Source organism: Leucopleurus acutus, assembly GCF_964270905.1.
Source record: "Leucopleurus acutus genome assembly, chromosome: 9".
Classification (NCBI taxonomy): domain Eukaryota; kingdom Metazoa; phylum Chordata; class Mammalia; order Artiodactyla; family Delphinidae; genus Leucopleurus; species Leucopleurus acutus.
Window position 1 is genome coordinate 23,751,178 of NC_139144.1, and position 22,206 is coordinate 23,773,383.

The following is a 22,206-nucleotide window of genomic DNA, read 5'->3' on the forward strand; positions in this document are numbered from 1 at the left end:
TTCTTCAGATAAATATGCATAAATGGAATTGCTGGATCATATGGTAGTTCTATTTTTAATTTTTTGAGGAACCTCCATGCTGTTTTGTATAGTGGCTGCACCAATTTGCATTTCCACCAACAATAGACAAAGGTTCCCTTTTCTTTACATCCTCTTCAACACTTTTTTCGTGTCTTTTTGATAATAGCCATTTTGACAGGTGTGAGGTCTCATTGTGGTTTTGATTTGCATTTCGCTGAAGGCTAGTAATGTTGCACACCTTTTCATGTTCCTGTTGGCCATCTGCATGTCTTTTTGGAAAAATGTCTATTCAAATGATCTTCTCACTTTTTAATCGACTTGTGGTTTTTTTTTTTTTTTGGCTACTGAATTATATGAGTTCCTTATATTTTTTTGGATATTAACCCCTTATCAGATACATGATATGCGAATATTTTTCCCATTTAGTAGGTTGCCTTTTCATTTTCTTGAGGTTTCCTTTGCTATGCAGAAGCTTTTTAGTGTGATATAATACCACTTGTTTAAATTTGCTTTTGTTGCCTTTGCTAGAAAAAAATTTTAAGGCAATGTTCAATGTTGTTTTTTTAAAGGTTTTAACTATATTTCCAAAAAAAAGTGAAAAATATTGCATTACTCTCTCATCTTCGTTTTTCTCATTACCTGATTTTTCTTTTTTTTAGGTTTTATTCATAAAATTAAACTTCCTTTTTACTAGCCTGAACTCCACACTACAGTTACATTTTTGTTATAGATTTTTTCTATTAGGTCAAAGGTTTACAAATCCCTAAGGAATACAAGAAAAATCATACATCATATGAGATTAGATGAAATAGCATCCAATAGCAGATAGTGGTTACTTCAATCCTACTTTCTTATCTCATTGCCTGGTTATATAGGAGCCACACACTACATGTTTGCATGCTAACTGAACTTAAAATATTAGATTATGTCCTTGTGTTTTGTTAAAGCTGACATGATGACTGCTGAATTTGCCATTTGTACAAGATGTTTTTTCCTATTTTGCAAAAGGGAAAAACAATTTTCTATAGAATCCATTCTGAAAAACTGTATTTTATGAGAATAAATATTTTGCCAAAGGTTGTGTACCATAATGTCTGGTACTATATATCTCAATGGATGAATGGATAAAAACGTGTAAGGACAAGTGGATAGGAGAAAAGATAGCGTATCATTCTAGATAACTTTTTAATGTTTTCCTCTTAAGAAATCTTATTTTCTAGGTACTTTAAAATATAAATGACTGTTTTTATAACATGTTTATATATGGTTAGAAACCATAAATCCCAGTTAGAGAAAATGTAGGATCTAAAAATTTGGGGAAAATTATCTTAGAGCTGTGTGGTTGAGTAAAATGATTTGAAATATCTTACTTATCTTTCTGAACCTATGCTCTGAAAAACAATCATAAATCTCCATTTATTATTTCTCTGACAACTTAATTTAGAAGTAAAGTTAAGGAACTTTTAAAAAAGCTCTTAAAGCTCTATGTCTCAAAATTATTTTTGTAGAGATTTTAGTTTGAAATGCTAATCAGCAATATGACTCTATGATAAATGTTATTTGTTAGAGGTATTTACAACTAAAATCACTTCTCAGAGTAGAAGATGTAAAGAGAAAATTTATTTTGGAATCCAGTAGCATTTGACTTGGGATTTAGAAACACCTCAGTAAGCAAGCAGCTCTAAGGTATGCGCACACGCCTTTTTATCTTGTATATAAAAGATACTACCACCAGTTTACACCAGGATTTTCAGTTCTAGGGTGATTAACAGCAACAATAGTTTGTGTTATGGTCCTTCTGTTATGCTTGTGTTGTACATTTTAGATGTGATATTACTGAACTCTGAATTTTTTTCCAATGTAAAGTTTTTTTAAAGCACCTTGTTTTAATATTTATTTTGTTCTGCAGCTGATAATATATCCTTATATATTTGATAATTAGGTTCTGATTTTTTTCTTTTGTGGCCCTTGATAAAGCTGTTATGTGGAAATATTAATACACAAAAAATATTAATACACTTTAGCAAAATGGGTAAAGGTGGTCAAAAGTTTAAAAAGAATAGCTTTAGCAAGCTCTGCTTTAAACAAGAGAATACACTAGAACCTAATCTCCAGTAGCTTCTTTAATTTCTAAAATTCCTTTCAACTTCAAAAGTTGGTGATTGTTTTAAGTGGTAATAGAAGCAGCCAAAGAGCTGTATACATTAGGACAAGTGTGGGGACAAAAGCTGTACATATAAGAGGATCAGAAGATATAAAAGTACAGCAAACATTATTATAGGTAAAAACTAGGAATCCAAGAAGAACATTGTTTTATTCTCAAGTCCAGTGACTAGGAGGTTTTGTTCATGCTGTGTGGGGGCAGTGGCTCTCTGAGTTGTAGTTCTGCATTACCACATGGATTCCTTTAATCATATGAAATTCAACATGCTCAAAAATCTTACCTCCCCCAGAAGTTCTTTTCCTGTTTTGTCCCTTTCTGTTAATAGCTTTCATTCACCCAGAATGAGGAATCATCATGACACCTTCTTTCCTTTGTCACATGCAGTCATTTGCGTAAAATACCCTTACTTTCTCTTCCTGTTCCATTCCTCCCTGTTCCATACTTCCATCCTCTGTTCTCTTTTATTTGTCAGTGTCTTATCCACCCCTTAATGCCATTCGACATGCTACCTTAATGTTTTCAACTTCTTAATATTTTCCCAAGTATATTCTTAATATTCTCACCTATAACATCTCCTTTCTCTGATTTCATAGCTTCATTGTACTGATTTTACCATTTTATGGTTTTATTATTACCCTTTCACTTTTTTGTTTGATGACTGTACAGTTCTTGAAGTTAAGGGCTATGTCCTTTACATTTTTGTATCCTTTCCAGTGCTTACTGTTCATTGCCTTTCACATATAGATCCACAATGCCTTACCTCTGTCCCAAAATATAAAATGCACTGAAAACCTACAGTTGGTTTGTGTGTCTGTGTGTGTGCGTTTGGTATTTGGCAGCAAAACCTGACTTGACGTGACATGAGGCTGTTTATGTTGAAATTGTAAAAAATTGATGTGTTTTTGTAGGTTAGAAACAACAGTTCAGTCGAAGCAGTTTCATATGGTTCACTAATCTTTCTTTAACCTACTTAATAAGAATATTTATAGATTTTGGTACAAAAATATTAATGAGTGTTATGGGAATATGATTGTTTAATAGAAGTAAGCAAATGAATCACTAATATGTGAGAGGAATCTTTATGATGCGAGTAGTCTTTAAATTCTGGTAATATCTGAGGATCTAAAAGTGTGATAACAAAGTCCTGATTCACTCGAGGCAAAACCAGTTTATACTTGTTGTCTAGGTGTAAAAGCCCTGATATGGACAATGAATTATGTGGTTATCCTATCTATAGCAGATATCCCTGCAACAGATGCCTCCGATTTGATAGGCAGCTGTAATTAAGGATGCAGGCTTTTAGTCTCATAATGTAACTCTTGTTTTGGTCAGAACAAGATGCATATAGTAAGATGTGTAAGACACTTCTAATGCATCTGATATTAGGGAACAGGGTCCATTAAAAATTGCTGTAAACTTGAGGTCTCTGTTTTCTATTGTTGGGAGTACTTAGTAGAAAAGGACACTGGCAAGAAACAGTTATATAGACAAAGAAGATGCCATGATGGATATGGTAGAAGTGTCTTGTGACTTTAAAAAAAAAAAAAGTCAACTACAGTTTCAGAGTTCCTTAATTGATTATCGTATATGCAAAGATGGCTTTTTTTGTAAAATTATCTGAGATGTAGGCAAGGGTGAAAACCATTCTTGTCTTCTGGCCCAGAATTGACATAGCCTAGCTATATAAAAATGAGGTACTTTCTGAGGCTGAAACTCATTCAAGACAATGTTTTATATAATAATTTCACATCTCCTCTATTCACAATCCTAAATACAACCTGAGGTTCTTATAGGTTGTATAAGAACTGTATTGACTCAGGATCATCCCTTTTAAAGTAGTAGGTAGCAACAGGAGTCCCAAAAAAGTCTGGGAAAGGTGAAGGATATAAGACTTACCTTGTTTTTTTTCCCCCTATGTGCACATTACGAATCTAGTGGTAGTAATGCCTGAAAAAAAGATCATCTTGGATCTTTATTTTCTTGGGAAATCTATTTCTTAACAGTAGCATTTGAAATATGTTGAAATGCTGCTCGACACGGTTGATTTTCTTGGTAACTGGATATGGACTGTTTTTTTGATATTAAGTTTTCTCATTGAATTTGTTCTTTCGGGCTTAAATGTAGAGGACATAACACCTATTTTATTATTTGGCAAAATTAGCATTGTTTTAAAAATTCACAAGCCCAATAACAATTTATTTGAAACATGAGGAAGGGAAATTATTTTTCCCCTAACTTTAATGAAGCATTTTTTTTTCTTGGCAGAATGAAATTAACACTGAAAATATGGTCAGCTCCATAGATCCTGACAAACAAGATTCTCCCCCTCCAAAACCACCAAGGACCCGCAGGTATTGTACGTCACATTTTCTTTGAAAGGATACTTATCTTTTACTCATTGTTACTAAAACAAAAAAATTCTGAATATTTCTTAGTTTTATTTTGTAAGTTTTCTTATCATTCTTTTGTTTAGTATGTAGCATATGTATGGCAACTGACTTTTTTAATGGTGTACTATAAATAAATTCTTTTCAATTTAGATAAAATTTCAGTAGTATACTATACCAGAACAGTGAGCGTAACCATGAATTGACTATAGCTCATCTTTTGGTATGTGGTACAACTAAAATTTTAGCTATTCCTAAGATTTATTTCAGTTTTCTAATGACTGAATAGGTAATATGATTGTCAGAAATTGTATGCCTTTTAAAGAGGTTATGTGAAGATGTTTAATAATATCACTGGCAAAGCTGAGTTTATTTCTTTCTTGATTTTCTTACTTTCATACCAAGCTCTCATTTATAACAGTTAAAATCAATATATATTCCTATCCCCCTTTTTCCCTCTTTTCTTTCAGGGTAGCTAGGTCAGTTAGATGGTAGTATGGAAAGAATATAGATAGAGTCAGAATGATTTAGTTTCAAATCCTTTTCATCCACTTACTAGCTCTGAAGTCGTGAGTAAGCCACTTAATTTATTTGATCTTGGGTTTTTTGTTTGTTTGTTTGTTTAAGTATTGTCCTAAGAATTAAATGAAATAAAGTATGTGAAAATGCTACATGTAGGACCTGGCACATACTTGGTCTTCACTAAATGTTGGTTTTCCCATTACAATGTGGAGTTAAGATTGAGTTACTGGGGGCTTTCCTGGTGGCGCAGTGGTTGGGAGTCCGCCTGCCGATGCAGGGGACGCGGGTTTGTGCCCCGGTCCGGGGGGATCTCACATGCCGCGGAGCGGCTGGGCCTGTGGGCCATGGCTGCTGGGCCTGTGTGTCTGGAGCCTGTGCTCCGCAACGGGAGAGGCCACAGCAGTGAGAGGCCCGCGTACCGCAAAAAAAAAAAAAAGATTGAGTTACTGACTTATTTTTAAAAGGACACACAGTGGAAGATAAGTAATAAAACTGTTAGAATGACTTATACTGTGTCTTGTCTCGAGCATAGATCTGCCCAAACTGATTCACCTTCCCTCAAAGTAGGACTTCCTTTGTATAGGATTCACCAATTTTTTCCCCTTAGAAGTTTGATAGAAGTTGAATAAATTTGGGTGAGGTGACTATGGTTGTGTCTTGGCATTGAGTTGCTGTACCTTAATGAGATCCTTCTTTACAAAAGTAAAAGCTTACAACTAAGGCAAGATGTAGTAGCTATTAATAGTCTCTGGAATGCCTTTGCCTAGTTCTCTAAGGGAGATCAGAAAGCCTATATAGGTGGGTTTAGGTCTAAGTGTTTAAATGCTTAGGATGTTAACTGTACACCAACACTTCTCAACAGTTCTTTCCTGTTTGATTTCCATTTTGGTATTTACTGTGGAAGGTAGCCAGTTAAAACCTATAAACTGTTAGTTCTCTAATTTTTTTGTCTCCCATATCAGTTCTGTAGAGTCCTAAAGAAACTAATGACCTTAAAGGAAATTAAGAAACATTTTTGCTACACTGATATCTTTTAATTTGGATTTTCAGAGTGAGCCAAGGTAGAGGCCCTCAGAGTGTACACTAATATTTTTGATGTATATGGTCATCTACCTCCAACTACAAATCGTGGTAGCCTTTTCCTAATTTTGAAGGAAAAAAATGAGTGTAGAGTGTTCTGAATTTTAAACCTTTCTCATATACCTTTTTAAAAGTTTGGGTCGGGCTTCCCTGGTGGCGCAGTGGTTGAGAGTCCGCCTGCCGATGCAGGGGACATAGGTTCGTGCTCTGGTCCGGGAAGATCCCACATGCCGTGGGGAGGCTGGGCCCGTGAGCCATCGCCACTGGGCCTGCGCGTCCGGAGCCTGTGCTCTGTAACGGGAGAGGCCACAACAGTGAGAGGCCCGCGTACCGCAAAAAAAAAAAAAAGTTTGGCTCCTATTTTTCTTCAGTAAATGAAAAAATAATTCTAAAAAGTAGTAAATGAGTATTAACAGAAAAGTGTTCATTCAGCTTATGTCAGGGCTTTATTTCGGGATATGTGCTCAAGTTTTTATATGTGTGTGAGTTTGTATTACATGCTTAGTCCATCTTCTTTCTTATTCATGAAATAGAGGTAAGTGGCAGAATTTTATTGTGTTCCACAAAGAATACTTTGTTAACTGAAAATAAAATCCCAAGAGCATAAGATAGATAAAAACAGTATACTTTATTTTTTCAGTATGGCTTACAGTAAGCAAGTTAATCAGTTGTTTAGAGTACATTGGAGTTTTTGGAGACGGATCTGGAGAGGAAGGCTCATGTTTGTTGTATTAGATGTAGTCAGTCATATGATTCTGGTTTATAAATACTTAACGAAATCAAATTGTAGATTTTGAATAGCAGATTTCATTTTCTCTTTTCAATATATATGTTGTTAAACTAATAATATTCTCGATATTTTGTCACTAACACCAGCACTCTGGAAGTATACATTGTTAGTTATTTCTATAAACTGTCAACAGATTTACTACAGAGACACAAAAGTATGCCTTAGTAAATTTTTCTTAATTTATAAATATTTCAGAGACAAAAACAATATACTTGATGCTTCTAATGCCTCTCAATTCAAACAAACTTAAGTTGGAATAGGACTGGAGAAAGAAAGTGGTTCTGTTTTAGACATTTTGATATCTAGGCTGGAGGTAAAAATATACTGAGGACTCTGTATATAGCTGATGTAGAAGACTTGGGCATGAATAAGATCTTTCAGATTCTGGGTACAATATCTCAAAGTACCAAGGAGGGAACCCGGGTAAGCACCAAAATGTGTGAAGAGCAAACTAAAAGAAAGCTGTAAAAAAAGAAATGAACAATCAAGGGATAAAGGAAAACCAGGAAACAGTGGCATTATATAGGCCAAGAACGAGAGAGTTTTATATCTGGCAGAAATGCATGAATATCTATTTACTTCCTTTAAGGGCTGCCTGGGAGAATGAACTTGACTTTTAAACATCTGTGGCACTTAGAATATCCTGGATAGGTGAGGGTATTTCTGGGATCAAAACAAGGAGCTGAGGTATGCTCAAATAGAGGCATTCGGGAACTCTCATCAAGCACAGGATGTGGTGGGATTCAGGTGACCCAGGGCCCTGGGAAAAAGGCGAGTAGAAACTTGGGTTATGGGAGAAATCCATATACATAAAACAGCTATTATTCTACTTGACTGTTTCTTCTGTTTTTTTTTTTTTTTTTAAATAAATTTATTTATTTATTTTTGCCAGTGTTGGGTCTTCGTTGCTGTGTACAGGCTTTTGCAGCGAGCCAGGGCTACTCTTCGTTGCGGTGTGCCAGCTTCTTATTGCGGTGGCTTCTCTTGTTGTAGAGCACGGGCTCTAGGCGCATGGGCTTCAGTAGTTGCAGCATGTGGGCTCAGTAGTTGTGGCGCACGGGCTTTAGTTGCTCCACGGCACGTGGGATCGTCCTGGACCAGGGCTCGAACCCGTGTCCCCTGGCTTGGCAGGCGGATTCTTAACCACTGTACCACCAGGGAAGCCCTTTGGTTCTTCTTTGAAATGTTATTTTCCTTTTGTTGATTAAAAAAATAATTACATTAAAACCAAATGTATTTCCTTAAAATGACTAATTTATAAGAAAGAGGAGCAAAGTGGTTGAATAAAAGTAGAAAGTGGTCCTATAGACCAGCCAAATAGGAGGAAAAAAAATTTTAAAAGCGATCCCTTTCAAAATATAAATACCTGGAAATAACCGTAAGTAGAAAGTAGAACCTGAAGTAGAAATGTATTCATTTGCATTAGTGAAAAAAATTAAGTGTTCTTGGTTGGAAAAGTTAACTGTAATTTAGCTTTTTTCAGTGATATTTAAAATATCAGTTGTTTTCAAATTTGATGCAGTTCTCATCAAAATACCAAAGGAATCTTCTCTGAACTTTCCAATATAATGTTAAAGTTCACTTGTAAGAATCAAGAGACAAAAATACCAAAGAAAACTTAGGATGAAAGTAGTGATGAGTGAGAATCAACCCTTTTAAAAATTATAAAACTATATTTAAAACAATCTGTTAGTGGGACTTCCCTGGTGCTCCAGTGGGTAAGACTCCATGCTCCCAATGCAGGGGGCCTGGGTTTGATTCCTGGTCAGGGAACTAGATCCCACATGCATGCCGCAGCTAAGAGTCCACATGCCTCAACCATGAGCCCACATGCCACAACTAAAAGATCCTGCATGTCGCAACCAAGACCCAGTGCAGCCAAAATAAATAAATAAATAAAATGCTTTATAAACATAAAAATAATCTGTTAGTGGTATAAGAATATACCAGTTGCGACTTCCTTGGCAGTCCAGTGGTTAAGACTCCACACTCCCAGGGCAGGGGGCATGAGTTCAATCCCTGGTCAGGGACCTAAAATCCTGCATGCTGCATATAGTGGCCAAAAAAAAAAAAAGTGTGCATATATGTGTGTGTGTATATATATACACACACATACATACATACCAGTTAGTTGATGGACTTGAATAAGCAACTAGGAAATATAGATCATGTTATGAATTAATTTAACATATATTAAACAAGGAAAAAGAAAAGGGTTATTTATTAAGTCATATTATTAACCATTAGGGGAAAAAATATATTTAGATCTTTATATCACACCACATACCAAAGTAAGCTTCAGATAGTTAAATTAATATAAAAAGTCAAATCATTGAAACATACAGTATAGTTTAATGTTTGACAGACTTGTAGAGGGGGATATAATAGAAGGGATAAAGGAAATCACAAAGGACAAGATTGATTTATTTGACTACTGAAAGTTTAAAGTTCTAATTGAATTATCCAAATTGGCATTTTTTTAAGATAAATGAGGGTAGATTTTGGCAAAACAGACTGCTATGCATGCTTACTGACTTCTCTAATTGCCTATGCTCTCTGTGCTTTATTTCTTTTCTAATTCTTGTTTTGTTCCTTTTCACTGTTTAGAAATACCTTTAATCTCAGGTGTATTTTTAAAATTATTGATAGATATTAGAATACATAATAAAACCAAGAAATAAAGGTTAAACACAAGTGGATCATCTTCCTCAACTCCAAAGTGTAAGGTGTTTAGGAGATATCATTTGGTGAAAAAGTAATAATTAGCATTGATATAGTGTGCATTATATATGTTTTCTCATCTTTTTTAGATCACATGTATTCTTTATTCATTCTGTAGATAGTAAATGATATGTCAAAGTGATAAGTGATATAGTGAACCCAGTGATTTTTACAGTAATCTAGATCACATGGATGTTAATATAGCTAGTTCTCAAAGGTGTTGACCTGCATAGACTAGCAGAGTTCAACTAAGAACACACATCTGTTACCTTCTAGTCCAATACTCTTTTCATTATATAGTATTAACGCTCTAGAAGAAAGGGTAGTAGTGAAGGTTTTTTGTTTTTATAATGTTATGTTCTAATATTTTGGTTGTCATTTCCTTCACCTCTATAATCTTTCCATCTCATATTGAATCCAGCCTAATTTATTATAAGGAAAATAATTTTCTGAGTTTCTATAAAACATCAATTTGAAACAAAAGTTATAGAGTTACTCATTTTAAGACTTTGTCACACCAATTAAATGTAATATTTCTATATTATAAAGACCAAACTTCTTACTGTGAAATTCTGGGCCTTCACAGTATGTCTCCAACTTACCTTTTTAGCCTTATTTTACTCCTTTGGGACCCAAACTGTTGTGTTCATTGTTCTGTCTTCTGGTACTGGTGTAATACCTAGCAAGTGGTAGGTCTTGAATGTTTTGTTTTGTTTTTGAGAAGTAAAAAGTGCATTCCTCAGGACAGATGAAATTAAGAACAATATTTACAATAAGAATGATGCAAGTCATTATCATCAGTGGAATTTTTTTCCATCAGAATACCTCGTGAAAATATTAATGCTGAATACCATAGTGGAAAGTCAGTATGTAACATATATTTCTTTGTGATGGGGCTTATAATTTTTGTGCATATTGAAAGTACTATAAAAGTGTAGTTATTAAGCCTTATTTCAACAAGCGTTAGATTAAGGAAGGATAAGGGGAAAGTCTGTTAGTGTAATTATCAGTTAAATTTGAGTAACAAAAAGAACCACAAAGGGATACAAGGAAACTTTTGGAGGTGATGGATATGTTTATTACCTTCAGTGTGGTGATAGTATCATGGATGTATTGGGCTGGCCAAAAGGTTCGTTTGGTTTTTTCCATAAGATGGTTCTAGTAGCACTTAGTTATCTTTAACTTCATTCGAAACAATTTTGTTAGATTGTATTGTGACAGCTGTCATATCAGTGTGCATTTAAAAAAGACTTATCAAAATTGGTGAATTTTTGTGTAGCCATTTTAATATTGAAGATGGAAGAAAAAAAGCAACATTTTTGGCATATTATGCTTTATTATTTCAAGAAAGGTAAAAACGCAACTGAAATGCAAAAAAAGATTTGTACAGTATATGGAGAAGGTGCTGTGACTGATCGAATGTTTTAAAAGTGGTTTGCGAAGTTTCGTGCTGGAGATTTCTCGCTGGACGATGCTCCACGGTCAGGTAGACCAGTTGAAGTTGACAGCGATCAAATCGAGACATTAATTGAGAACATTCAATGTTAATACCACGTGGGAGATAGCCGACATACTCAAAATATCCAAATCAAGCGCTGAAAATCATTTGCACCAGCTTGGTTGTGTGAATCGCTTTGATGTTTGGGTTCCATATAAGTTAAGTGAGAAAAACCTTCTTGACCATATTTCTGCCTGTGATTCTCTAACGAAAATATTCCATTTTTAAAACAAATCGCAATAGGCGATGAAAAGTGGATACTGTACAATAATGTGGAACGGAAGAGATCGTGGGGCAAGCGAAATGAACCGCCACCAACCACACCAAAGGCTGCTCTTTATCCAAAGAAGTTGATGTTGTGTATGTGGTGGGATTGGATGTTGTGTATGTGGAGTCCTCTATTATGAGCTTCTTCCGGAAAACCAAACAATTAATTCCAACAAGTACTGCTCCCAATTAAGCCAACTGAAAGCAGCACTTGGCAAAAAGCGTCCAGAACTAGTCAACAGAAAATGCATAATCTCCCATCAGGATAACACAAGACTGCATGTTTCTTTGATGACCAGGCAAAAACTGTTACAGCTTGGCTGGGAAGTTCTGATTCATCCATCGTATTCACCAGACATTGCACCTTGGGATTTCCATTTATTTCAGTCTTTACAAAATCCTCTTAATGCAAAAAAAATTCAATTCCCTGGAAGACTGTAAAAGGCACCTGGAACAGTTCTTTGCTCAAAAAATGAAAAGTTTTGGGAAGGCGGAATTATAAAATTGCCTGAAAAATGGCAAAAGGTAGTGGAACAAAAGGGTGAATACGTTGTTCAATAAAGTTCTTGGTAAAAATGAAAAATGTGTCTTTTATTTTTACTTGGAAAGCAAAAGCACTTTTTGGCCAACCCAATATATGCATATGTCCAAACTCATCAAATTGTATACATTAAATATGTTCAGGGACTTCCGTGGTGGTCCAGTGGTTAAGAATCCACCTTCCAGCGCAGGGGATGCAGGTTCAATCCCTGGTCAGGGAACTAAGATCCAACATGCTGCGGGACAACTAAGACCTCACGCTGCAACTACTGAGCCTGCACGCTACAACTAGAGAGCCTGCATGCTGCAACTACAGAGCCCACGTGCTCTGCAGCCCGTGCGCCACAAATAGAAGCCCACGTGCCACAACCAGAGAGAAGTCTGCACGCACCGCCACGAAAGATCCTGCATGCCACAACTAAGACCCAATGCAGCCATAAATATATATATATATATTTTTTAAAAATATATTCAGAGTTTCCCTGGTGGCACAGTGGTTAAGAATCTGCCTGCCAATGCAGGGGACACGGGTTTGAGCCCTGGTCCGGGAAGATCCCACATGTCACGGAGCAACTAAGCCCATGCAACACAACTACTGAGCCTGCGCTCTAGAGCCCGCGAGCCACAACTACTGAAGCCCGTGTGCCTAGAGCCCGTGCTCCGCAACAAGAGAAGCTACCGCAATGAGGAGCCCACACACCGCAATGAAGAGTAGGCCCTGATCACCGCAACCACTCTTGTGAGAGAAAGCCCACGAGCAGCAACGAAGACCCAACACGGCCAAAAATAAATAAATAAATAAAATAAATTAGAAAAAATGTATGTTCAGGTTTTTGTATATCAACTGTACCTCACTTAAAGCTATTTTTAAAATGTGAGTAGCTAATAATTTCTTTACTATGTACATATCAACATCACATAAGGCTACTGCTTCTAAAAACATTTACAGGATTGTTGGTTAAATAGGCAGTTTAAGCACGTTTAACTCTGGTCCCTCCCTAAACTTCCTAAAATTATAGTGAAGGAACATAAAAATATATAAAGATTAAAAACCAAAAAACTGAAGAGAAGGTGGTAGTAAATGAGATTTTGACAGTATTTTGGGAAGTGGAAAACACACTGACCAATGTGAAAAGGGACTTAGAACAGAGAAAGCTAAGACTTGCTTTCCTGTAGGTGAGGGAAGCCAATAAGAATCAAGATGATTATCTTCAAAGAACCCCCAGAAAGGCCCAGAAATTGGAGGCCCCCTTAAGCCTGGTGTGTAGGATGGGACTGAAAACAAGAAGAGTACTTGAATGTCTCTATAAAGAGTGTTTAGAACCCCAGATTCCTTCCATCAAATTGAGCAGACAGATGACAGCTTCGCGCACACCTGGGAACAGAGTAGGGAGGGATGGCGTGGTTGAACCTGGAAGTCTCTGGGTTCAGTATATCAGGTCCAACTGATGGTGGGGTTGTTAGTTCCTTGCTGAAAGCAGGAATCTGCATGCTGAATAGTGAGATTGCTCCCACCCCTTATTTGGCTCCCAGAATACTGATAGCCACTTCTGGTGGGAGCCAGAACCCCTCTCTTGAAAAACTAACCAGCCCAAGAGAGGAAATCGATAGTTACTGATGGTTGTGGCCCACCAATGACATTGCAAGGACTGTATTCAGTCACCAAGCAGTAAGATGGCCACTAAGCCACAAGCCCTCCCCTGTACATTTACACACACATTTCCCAGTCATTTAAAATATTCCATTCTCTCAAAATGAACAGAACCAGGAATTATCAGACACTTGACAAAGCCTCTAACGTGAAAGACATAATCCAAATAAGCAGGAAAAAATGGATGGAATGGAGACAACACAGAATAGAAAAAAGATGGGGGGGTGGCAAATGTCTGTTTTCTCAGTAATTAGGTAATATTGCAACCATGAAATAAGAAACAGGTCATAATAAATAAGAAGCTCTTGGAAATTAAAAATATAATAGCATAAATTTTAAAAATTCAAATTTAATTTTAATTAAAGAAGGCTAGAAGACAGTCAAGGAAATCTCCCAAGAAAATGAACAAATAGAGAAAATAGGAGAGAGAAGATAAAGAAATTAGAGAATCAAACCGAGAGGTATGTCACATACTCATAGTAATAATAATAATTATAACTAAAACTAATCATAGTCTGGAAGGAGACTGGAAGAGAAGAAATTATGAAAGAAGCTTCTAGTAGTAACATGAATTTTTGCACAGAAAGTTCTCAATATAATGGATTAAAAAAAGTTACACCATGAGATTGTAGAACATGAAGAATTAAAAAAAAACTAAAAGCTCAAAAGAGAGAGAAAAAACAGCTCACATTCAAAGGAACAGGAATCACAATTATAAAATTCTTAAGGAAAGTTATTTCTAGTCTAGAATAATACACCTTTTCCAAAAGTCAGTAACCTTGAAAATATAATAATTATGTAGGCCTCAGGAAATTTGTTTCCTATGTATAGTTCTTAAGAGGCAATTGGAGGGTATAACCCACTAAATTGAGCACGTGTAGCTAGAAAAACGAAGATGGGACCTGGGAAACGGGAGAGTGTAACACAAGAGAGAGTGTCAGCTCTGTGGTAGCCTCGGGGGCCAGGGGTCCACACTGGAGCTTGAGGCTCAAGGTTTCTAAGACGGATGTCTGTGATATTGATAGTTACCTGATATGCTTGACCAATTGAGAGGAGGTGTACAAATCTGCAGGAAAGTTTGAAGAAGGGCTGAATTACTGATGGTACATAGGAAACCCAAGACAATTATTAGGGAAAAAATAAGAGTTATATAAGAAAAAATAGGAAATCATGCTGTCATTGGTATGAATAATAACTGTAGTCATAAGATTGAACTAACCAAAAATTAGCAGTATTAGGAAGATGGAGAAGACATTTCCATAGTAGGAAGACAGTAGAGTATGTGTGAAATAGAAAGATCAAGTAATAACGTTTATGCATTCTGAAATATTTTGAAATATGGAGGCAAATCTTCGAAGTAGCTGTTTTTAAAAAGTTGAAACTTGATGTGTCAGGGTAAATGGAGGGCTGTGGGAGGGGACTGCTGGTTTTTTATTAAAATTCTTGTGTTATTTGACTTTTTTAAACAATGTACATACATTACTACCTTGTTAAACATTAACTTAGTTTGGCAAATTTTAATTCATAACCACAGACTCTACTGACTTTTAATTTAAAGAGGCTTAGCTACATAACTGTTACCTATAAACTTATTTTTTAAAAGGATGAACATTCTTTTAATACCCTTTTTTTTAATATTTTCCAGTTGCCTTGTAGAAGGGGATGCTAAGGAAGAAATACTGCAGCCTCCAGAACCTCACCCAGTGCCACCCATCTTGACACCTTCTCCCCCTTCAGCTTTTCCAACAGTCACTACTGTGTGGCAGGACAATGACAGATACCATCCAAAGCCAGTGTTGCACGTGGTTTCATCAGAACAACATTCAACAGACCTCAACAGAAACTATAATAAATCAACAGAACTTACAGGGAAAAATGAATCAACTGTTGAACAAATAGATAAAAAATTGGAGCGAAATTTAAGTTTTGAGATTAAGAAGGTCCCTCTTCAAGAAGGACCAAAAAGTTTTGAAGGGAACACACTCTTGAATAGGGGACATGCAATTAAAATTAAATCGGCTTCGGCTTCACCATGTACAATTGATAAAGTCTTTAAATCACAGGAACTGAATTCAAGAGATCTAAAAATTGATGGTATTTCCCAGAATTCCTGTGTGGACTGCAATGCAACACAGTCAAATAAAGCTCCAGTTATCCTACCAGAAGAATCACAGAAGAATTCAGACACACCTCCAAGGCCAGACCGCTTACCTCTTGATGAGAAAGGACATGCACCATGGTCATTTCATGGACCTGAGAATACTCTACCCATGCCTGATTCCTCTGAAGGCAAATCCTCAGATACCCACTGTCAAACAATGAAAACTGGGAGTTCAACACCAAGCCCCACGACACAACTTGCAACCCATGATCTCACAGATCATCACAACAGTTCCCCTCTATTCAGAGCACCCCTCAGTTTTACTAATCCTCTTCACTCTGATGACTCGGACTCTGATGAAAGGAACTCTGATGGTGCTGTGACCAAGAATAAAACCAGTATTTCAACAGCAAGTGCCACTGTTTCTGCTGCCGCTAGTACTGAAAGCATTTCTACAAGGAAAGTATTGTCAATGTCCATTGCTAGACATGATATAGCAGGAACAATACATTCAGGTGCTGAAAAAGGTAATGATAATAGTATCTTAACACTTAAATATTTTTACTATGTGCCAGTCACTGTTCTAAGCAGCTTAGCTATATTAATTCATTATGTTTTATTCCACACTTTACTCCAGAACCTACGCAAAATTTCATTATTTTTGATACTAATTTTTTTTTTAAGTAAGCCCTTTATTTATTGTTACCTTAGTTTGATCACATTGCATTATTGGACTTTTTGTTTCCAAAATATTTAAATTGTTGTAACTGAAAATTTTCTCTTCTTATATCTTACAACTCTTAGTATTTATATGGGTCAAAATTTTATATAACTGAATAATTAGAAATAATTTAGGGATTACTTAAAGTGACAGTGACACAAATATTGTAGAATGGCTTGATTGGCCATTTAATTTTGCCCATGTATATTACAGATATCTATTTTGTTATCTTTTTATGATCTTTTAACTACAAAATACCTTTTTAAAATTTTAAACCTCCTCACAAATGCTTGCAAAATGGCTCCTTTCAACAATGAGTTTATTAACCAAGGAGCAATATTGCAGCTGCTCAGCAGAATATAGGAAGTTTAATTCAGTCAGTAGAAAGTGGGATATTTCCATGTCTAGTCATCAGTGCTACTACTGTTTAATTAATGACTCTCTTCTTTAGGCAGTCTAAGCATTTCAAGATAACGTATCCCCTAAGTTCCCAAGATGTATTATTGGGTCTTGAAACTCCTCTTTAATCTGCTAAAAATTACCATGGTGCGGTCTTAAACAGACCATGAAAAAAAAAAAAAAAACGACCATGAAGTTGACAGCAAATATATAAACACAAAAGCTGTTTATTGATAGGTTGATTATCAGTGGTCTTTTACTTGTCGGTGAACTTTGATAGTGACACACATAGACTGGTATTTACAATGTGCAGTCAAATAAGTACTGTGAACCTGAAAGATGACTTTTTCTAATTTTCACCCAGTAAGTACCACCCATACTGTGGTGCCTCTATTTTCCTCAACTCACACATACTTTTTTTTTTTTTTTATCTTGGGGATGTATCTGGTAGAGTAAATGAGAGTCTAAGCTAGTTTTTTAAATTTACAGGATTTTCTGTGTTCTTGATTCTTTTGTGGTTTATTTGAAGGATCTTCAGAAGATAATGGTTGCCACAATAAATACTACTTTACCAGTTTGGCATAATATAAAATTGTTAATATATTTTTTTCCCTTGACTTCAGAGTTTGAAAAATAACTGCTAAGTTGTAACTACACAAGAAAACATGTAGATAAGAAATGGTCGTTTTTTTTTTTTTTTTTTTTTTTTTAGCATATCAGGCATTTGTTTTGTACCTAGGAAATAAATTTTTTTAAACCATTACTAGAAATAGAGTTTGGTGAGGGCAGGAAGGATGCATGATATAACATGCTCATTAAAAGTTACTGCCATATGACCAGTGTTTTAGTGATAACAGAAAGAGTTCCTTTAGAATACAACATACTGTACAGAATAGTTGAAAGCACTCTTCTGTATACCAGCTCACTTCCTTTCTCTCCATTTTATTTGTATTTCAAAGCAAAGATAGCTGTAAATGTGATTTCTGGTTTCTTTTCACCCTACCTTAACTATGCTAAATGAGTTTGGTATTAACAGAAGATTTTCCTGTGTAAGTATTCTGTGTTGCAGCATAACTACAAGCAGTCCTATTTTTAATGTTAGTAATTATTTACCTTGTAGATGAACCTTTGGCTCAAGGATTAGATTATTGTTTGCTTGTTTGTTTTAAAATTTGCTATGGAATAATTTTGTTTTGATACCTAAAACAACCTTTTGCATAAGGTACTGCCTAAAAAAAACTCCTGGCTATCATTCTGATTTTAATATTGACTCAGGCCTCCTGAAAGATTTCTCAAACATGGCTACACTAGGCTCCCATAAAGTGTATGATTTACAAAAGCCTACGAAAAATGTGCAGGCTCTGGTTGGATAACCTCTGAAACACAAATTTATAACACAGAAAAGGCAATCCAGAGATCCAGGGAGAAACATGCAGTTGAGAAGCCAAGGCCACAGTTAGAAAATAAAGTCTTTTAAGAGTGAGGACTGTTAAAACAGAAGAGGTATAGAGTTTCCAAAAGATACTTGATACTTGATGTAAACAAGCCATACTGTCCTTCCTGATTTGTTCACGTAACTGTGAAATGGCACCACAGTGTCAAGATTATGCATCCCTTCCTTTGAACAGCCATCTCTTCACTGTGAGCTCTTAGTAACAAAAGAGCAAGGGGAAATATGATTGCTTAGACTGTTAACCAGACAGGTTAGATAGTTCTTTAGTAGCTTAACTTTATATACAAGAGAGTTCCAGTACTCATGTTTTGTGTGTGTGTGTGTGTGTGTGTGTGTGTGTATATGTATGTATACAGATTTTTATATATACACACACACACACACATATATATAAAGTATTGGACTGGAACTCTTCTCTCAGCAGGATCCAGGGGCTGTATTTTCTTGTGTCTTCAGCTAAACAATTGTAGGAAGAACCAGAGCAGTCATACCTGGCTCATGCATGTTGAAAATTGAAAAGGCTTTTCTTGATTTTCACTCTCTTTTTAATGCATAGCCTATCAAATGTAGTAAAATAGCCAAGTATCATGGCACAGTTGTTCACATTTTTAAGAAAACAGTTGTCAAGGGCCAGACAATACAGGATCCTCACACCTTCCTTTCTTTGCCGCATCTTTTCTAACCTGAGAGTCCACACACAGAATTGTATCCTCATATTTTCTTTTTCTACCTCCAGTGAAACCTCAAAGGATCTAATACTCTCATTTCACATAATGAGGCTAACTGACAAGGCTTACTTAATGCATTATCTTTTCCAAGAGCTAATTTTGTTTTTACTGGTGAAAAGCTTGTATATGGCTTCAGTCGGTATTCTCAAAGTATGGTCATATGCCACTGTTCACAAGATTTTAGGCAATAAATAAATGAACATCCAAAAATTTTAATGGTTATATTTTTGTATATTAGGAAAATAACTAACACTTTTAATCTGCTATTTTAGTCATTACTATTTAAAACATGACTGAAGTACATAGTTAAGTTTAAAATGAGTGGGATTTAAAAAAATAGGACATATGGTCCACAGTATGGCAAAACTCGTAAAAGGAGTTAAGCAATTGATCACAGTTTGGGAAGCACTGATTTAAGTCAAATGACTGAAGCTTTCCTTTGTGGACTCAAAGCATTATCAGCAAACCCAGTAGAGAAGGCACTCGCCTGCTGGCTTCTCTGCTGAAGATGCCTTCAGACTCAGAAGACAGTGTGATTAATGCCTACACGGTGTCAGGAACGTCATGGGAGAGTCATTTTCTCTGTGCAACAGTGATAGAGTTCAGTCTTTGCTCAATAAGCTTTATAATTGTTTTTGATAACAAGTCAAGTGATAAGGATATCTTGTTTATTTTTGCATTTTTAAAAACTGGTTCTCCTAGATACTTGTGGCAGTGATTTATAAGAATGTCAAGAAAGCTGTCTTATTTTGTTTAGTAACAAGTTCACTTTTAAATGAGTTAAAATTTTTTAACAAGTTCATAATTTGTCTAAATTTTATGTATTTGTTATAGATGTTGATGTTAGTGAAGATTCGCCTCCTCCCCTACCTGAAAGAACTCCTGAGTCTTTTGTATTGGCCAGTGAACACAGTGAGTATATCTTCTGATTTTACGTATTTCATGCTTTAATAATAAGCTCTGAAAAACATGGCTGATGTCAGTCTGTTGCTGTTGAGCTACACAATTAAATTCAAAAACAGGTTTGAATTTATACTGACAAATGTTTTTAATTCCTTGTATGAAAAATACTTATAATGGTATTTTTTATTTGCTAAGACTGCTAATAAAATGGCTGCATTTATATCAAACACTATAATCCAGTTAAATGCAACTATAACTGTATACAGTTTATTGTCTTTTCATTCATTAAAAATGGCATTTACTTATGAAAAGACATTAACTGCTTCACTTGGTACCAGTGTAGGTAAGTAAACATTTAAATTCTGTTGTAGGCAGGCATCACTCAGTTGATGTTAACTGAGCACCCTTAAGGCCACAAGAGTATCAGTGAGGGAGAAAGTGATACTTCAGAGTATTGATAATATATTCCTCCTCCTTCCCATCCTGAAAAAGAGTATAGAAAGAGCTTTAATATATTTACGGTGTCTTGTGCTCAGTGGAGGTGCACACTACTAGTCTTATCTGAGCTGCATTTTACAAATATTTTATTCATTTTAACTGATTTTAAGAATGTTAAAAACAGTGAAGCCGTATACTCTACTAATATTAAATAAATAAGTCTATGTCTGTCACACCTGTAGATTACAATGCACTTGTAATAAACTCTGATAACTCAATTCTTTAAATTTTAAGGAAGAAAGCAAAGCTTAAAGGGATATTCTTCAATTAATAGAAGCTAGAAATTTTTTAGTGGAAGTGATAGTTTCTAAAAATCTACAGTATCTGTTTTTGTATATTACCTTAAAGCAAGAAATTTTCATAATTAAAGATGTTAATTTTAATTGTAAGATTTCATTTTTCTCAGATACACCTGTAAGATCTGAGTGGAGTGAACTTCAAAATCAGGAACAGTGTGAACAAAGAAAACCTGAAGTGAGTCCTTTTGGGATTGGAACAGCTATAGCTCAATATTTTTGTTCTTTTGTTTTATTAATTTATCTTACAGTTGTTTGTTATAATAACTTACCTTAAGACTATTAAATATAATTTTGATAATTATTTCTTACGCTATGAGTTCAGATGAAAAGTGTATAAAATGTGAGATCTAAAATTTTTTTAAAGAGCATTATGATCTACATATGACCATCACTTCAGAGTATTATTTTCCCAAGCTGCTTTTGAAATTTGTAAATTATGCCTTGTTTCAAATCATTTTGGAGGTATGAATAGAACAGGAGTTACTATTTTCAGGGTCCCAGTACTTTCCTAGATTTTGTTCTTTCCATTATAGAACCAGGTATATTGTCTCTCCCTTTAGTTTTTCTGGTCACATGAGACTTCCTTTCACATTCAGGAAATGTTTTGGTAGCTAAATATTTTAGCCACTGGAAATGCTATTTTTCATCAACATTAATATTTTTCGTATTTCTCTCATATTTGAATATCTGAAATTGAGGTATATCTTAAAATTGATTAAAAAAGCATTGTGATATACTTTAATTGGTAAAGCATTGTGATATACTTTAATTGGTGAAGTATTGGTAAGTTAAATATTTTAGCCACGGGAAATGCTATTTTTCATCCACATTAATATTTTTCTTATTTCTCTCGCATCTGAATATCTGAAATTGGGGTATATCTTAAAATTGATTAAAAAAGCATTGTGATATACTTTAATTGGTAGATAAAGTACTGGTAACCTAATAATGATGCTATGTCTTACAATCAGTGATATCATAATTTGATGAATACAGTAGAGGGCTGGCAAAATGCAGTTGTGTGTATGTTCTCGTATGTAGTAACTTCTGCATTTTCAGTTTTCATCCAGAAGGAAAAGGAATTCCCCTATCCTTTTACTCCCAGTATAAAACACCACAACATTAAACATTTTTAACCCTAATTGAAAACACCATTGTTTTCTTTTCCTTTGACATGAGAATCTTGATAGATCTTGATTTATTGGGATATATACTCATAACAGACCAAATTTTCTATAATTTGTACATGAAAGGGATGTACTGTAATAGCTATTGAATGTCTTCCTTGTAGGGCTTGATAACCTCTGGAAGTGAAACATGTGGTAAGTTGGACTGTGTTCCTTTTTGCTATAGATTATATAGATTAATTTCCATAAAATAGCATGTCTCATTGTGTATGCTATTTATTTGTGAAATTTATTTCAGTATGTGGAAATATGTAGGACAGCTCTTTTAGAACCTGA

At 35.2% G+C, this 22,206-nt stretch overlaps 1 protein-coding gene across 2 annotated transcripts in view; it reads left to right on the forward strand.

Moving 5' to 3' along the window:
- The window catches only part of PTPN12 (protein tyrosine phosphatase non-receptor type 12), an 89,135-nt gene that overhangs the window by 61,275 nt on the left and 5,654 nt on the right, over positions 1-22,206 (forward strand). For both annotated transcript variants that reach the window (XM_082846751.1, XM_082846752.1), the window contains exons 12-16: positions 4,451-4,536; positions 15,287-16,269; positions 19,878-19,955; positions 20,851-20,918; positions 22,035-22,065. In XM_082846751.1, coding sequence (XP_082702877.1) covers positions 4,451-4,536; positions 15,287-16,269; positions 19,878-19,955; positions 20,851-20,918; positions 22,035-22,065 — 1,246 coding nt within the window. The remainder of the gene's footprint in view (positions 1-4,450; positions 4,537-15,286; positions 16,270-19,877; positions 19,956-20,850; positions 20,919-22,034; positions 22,066-22,206) is intronic.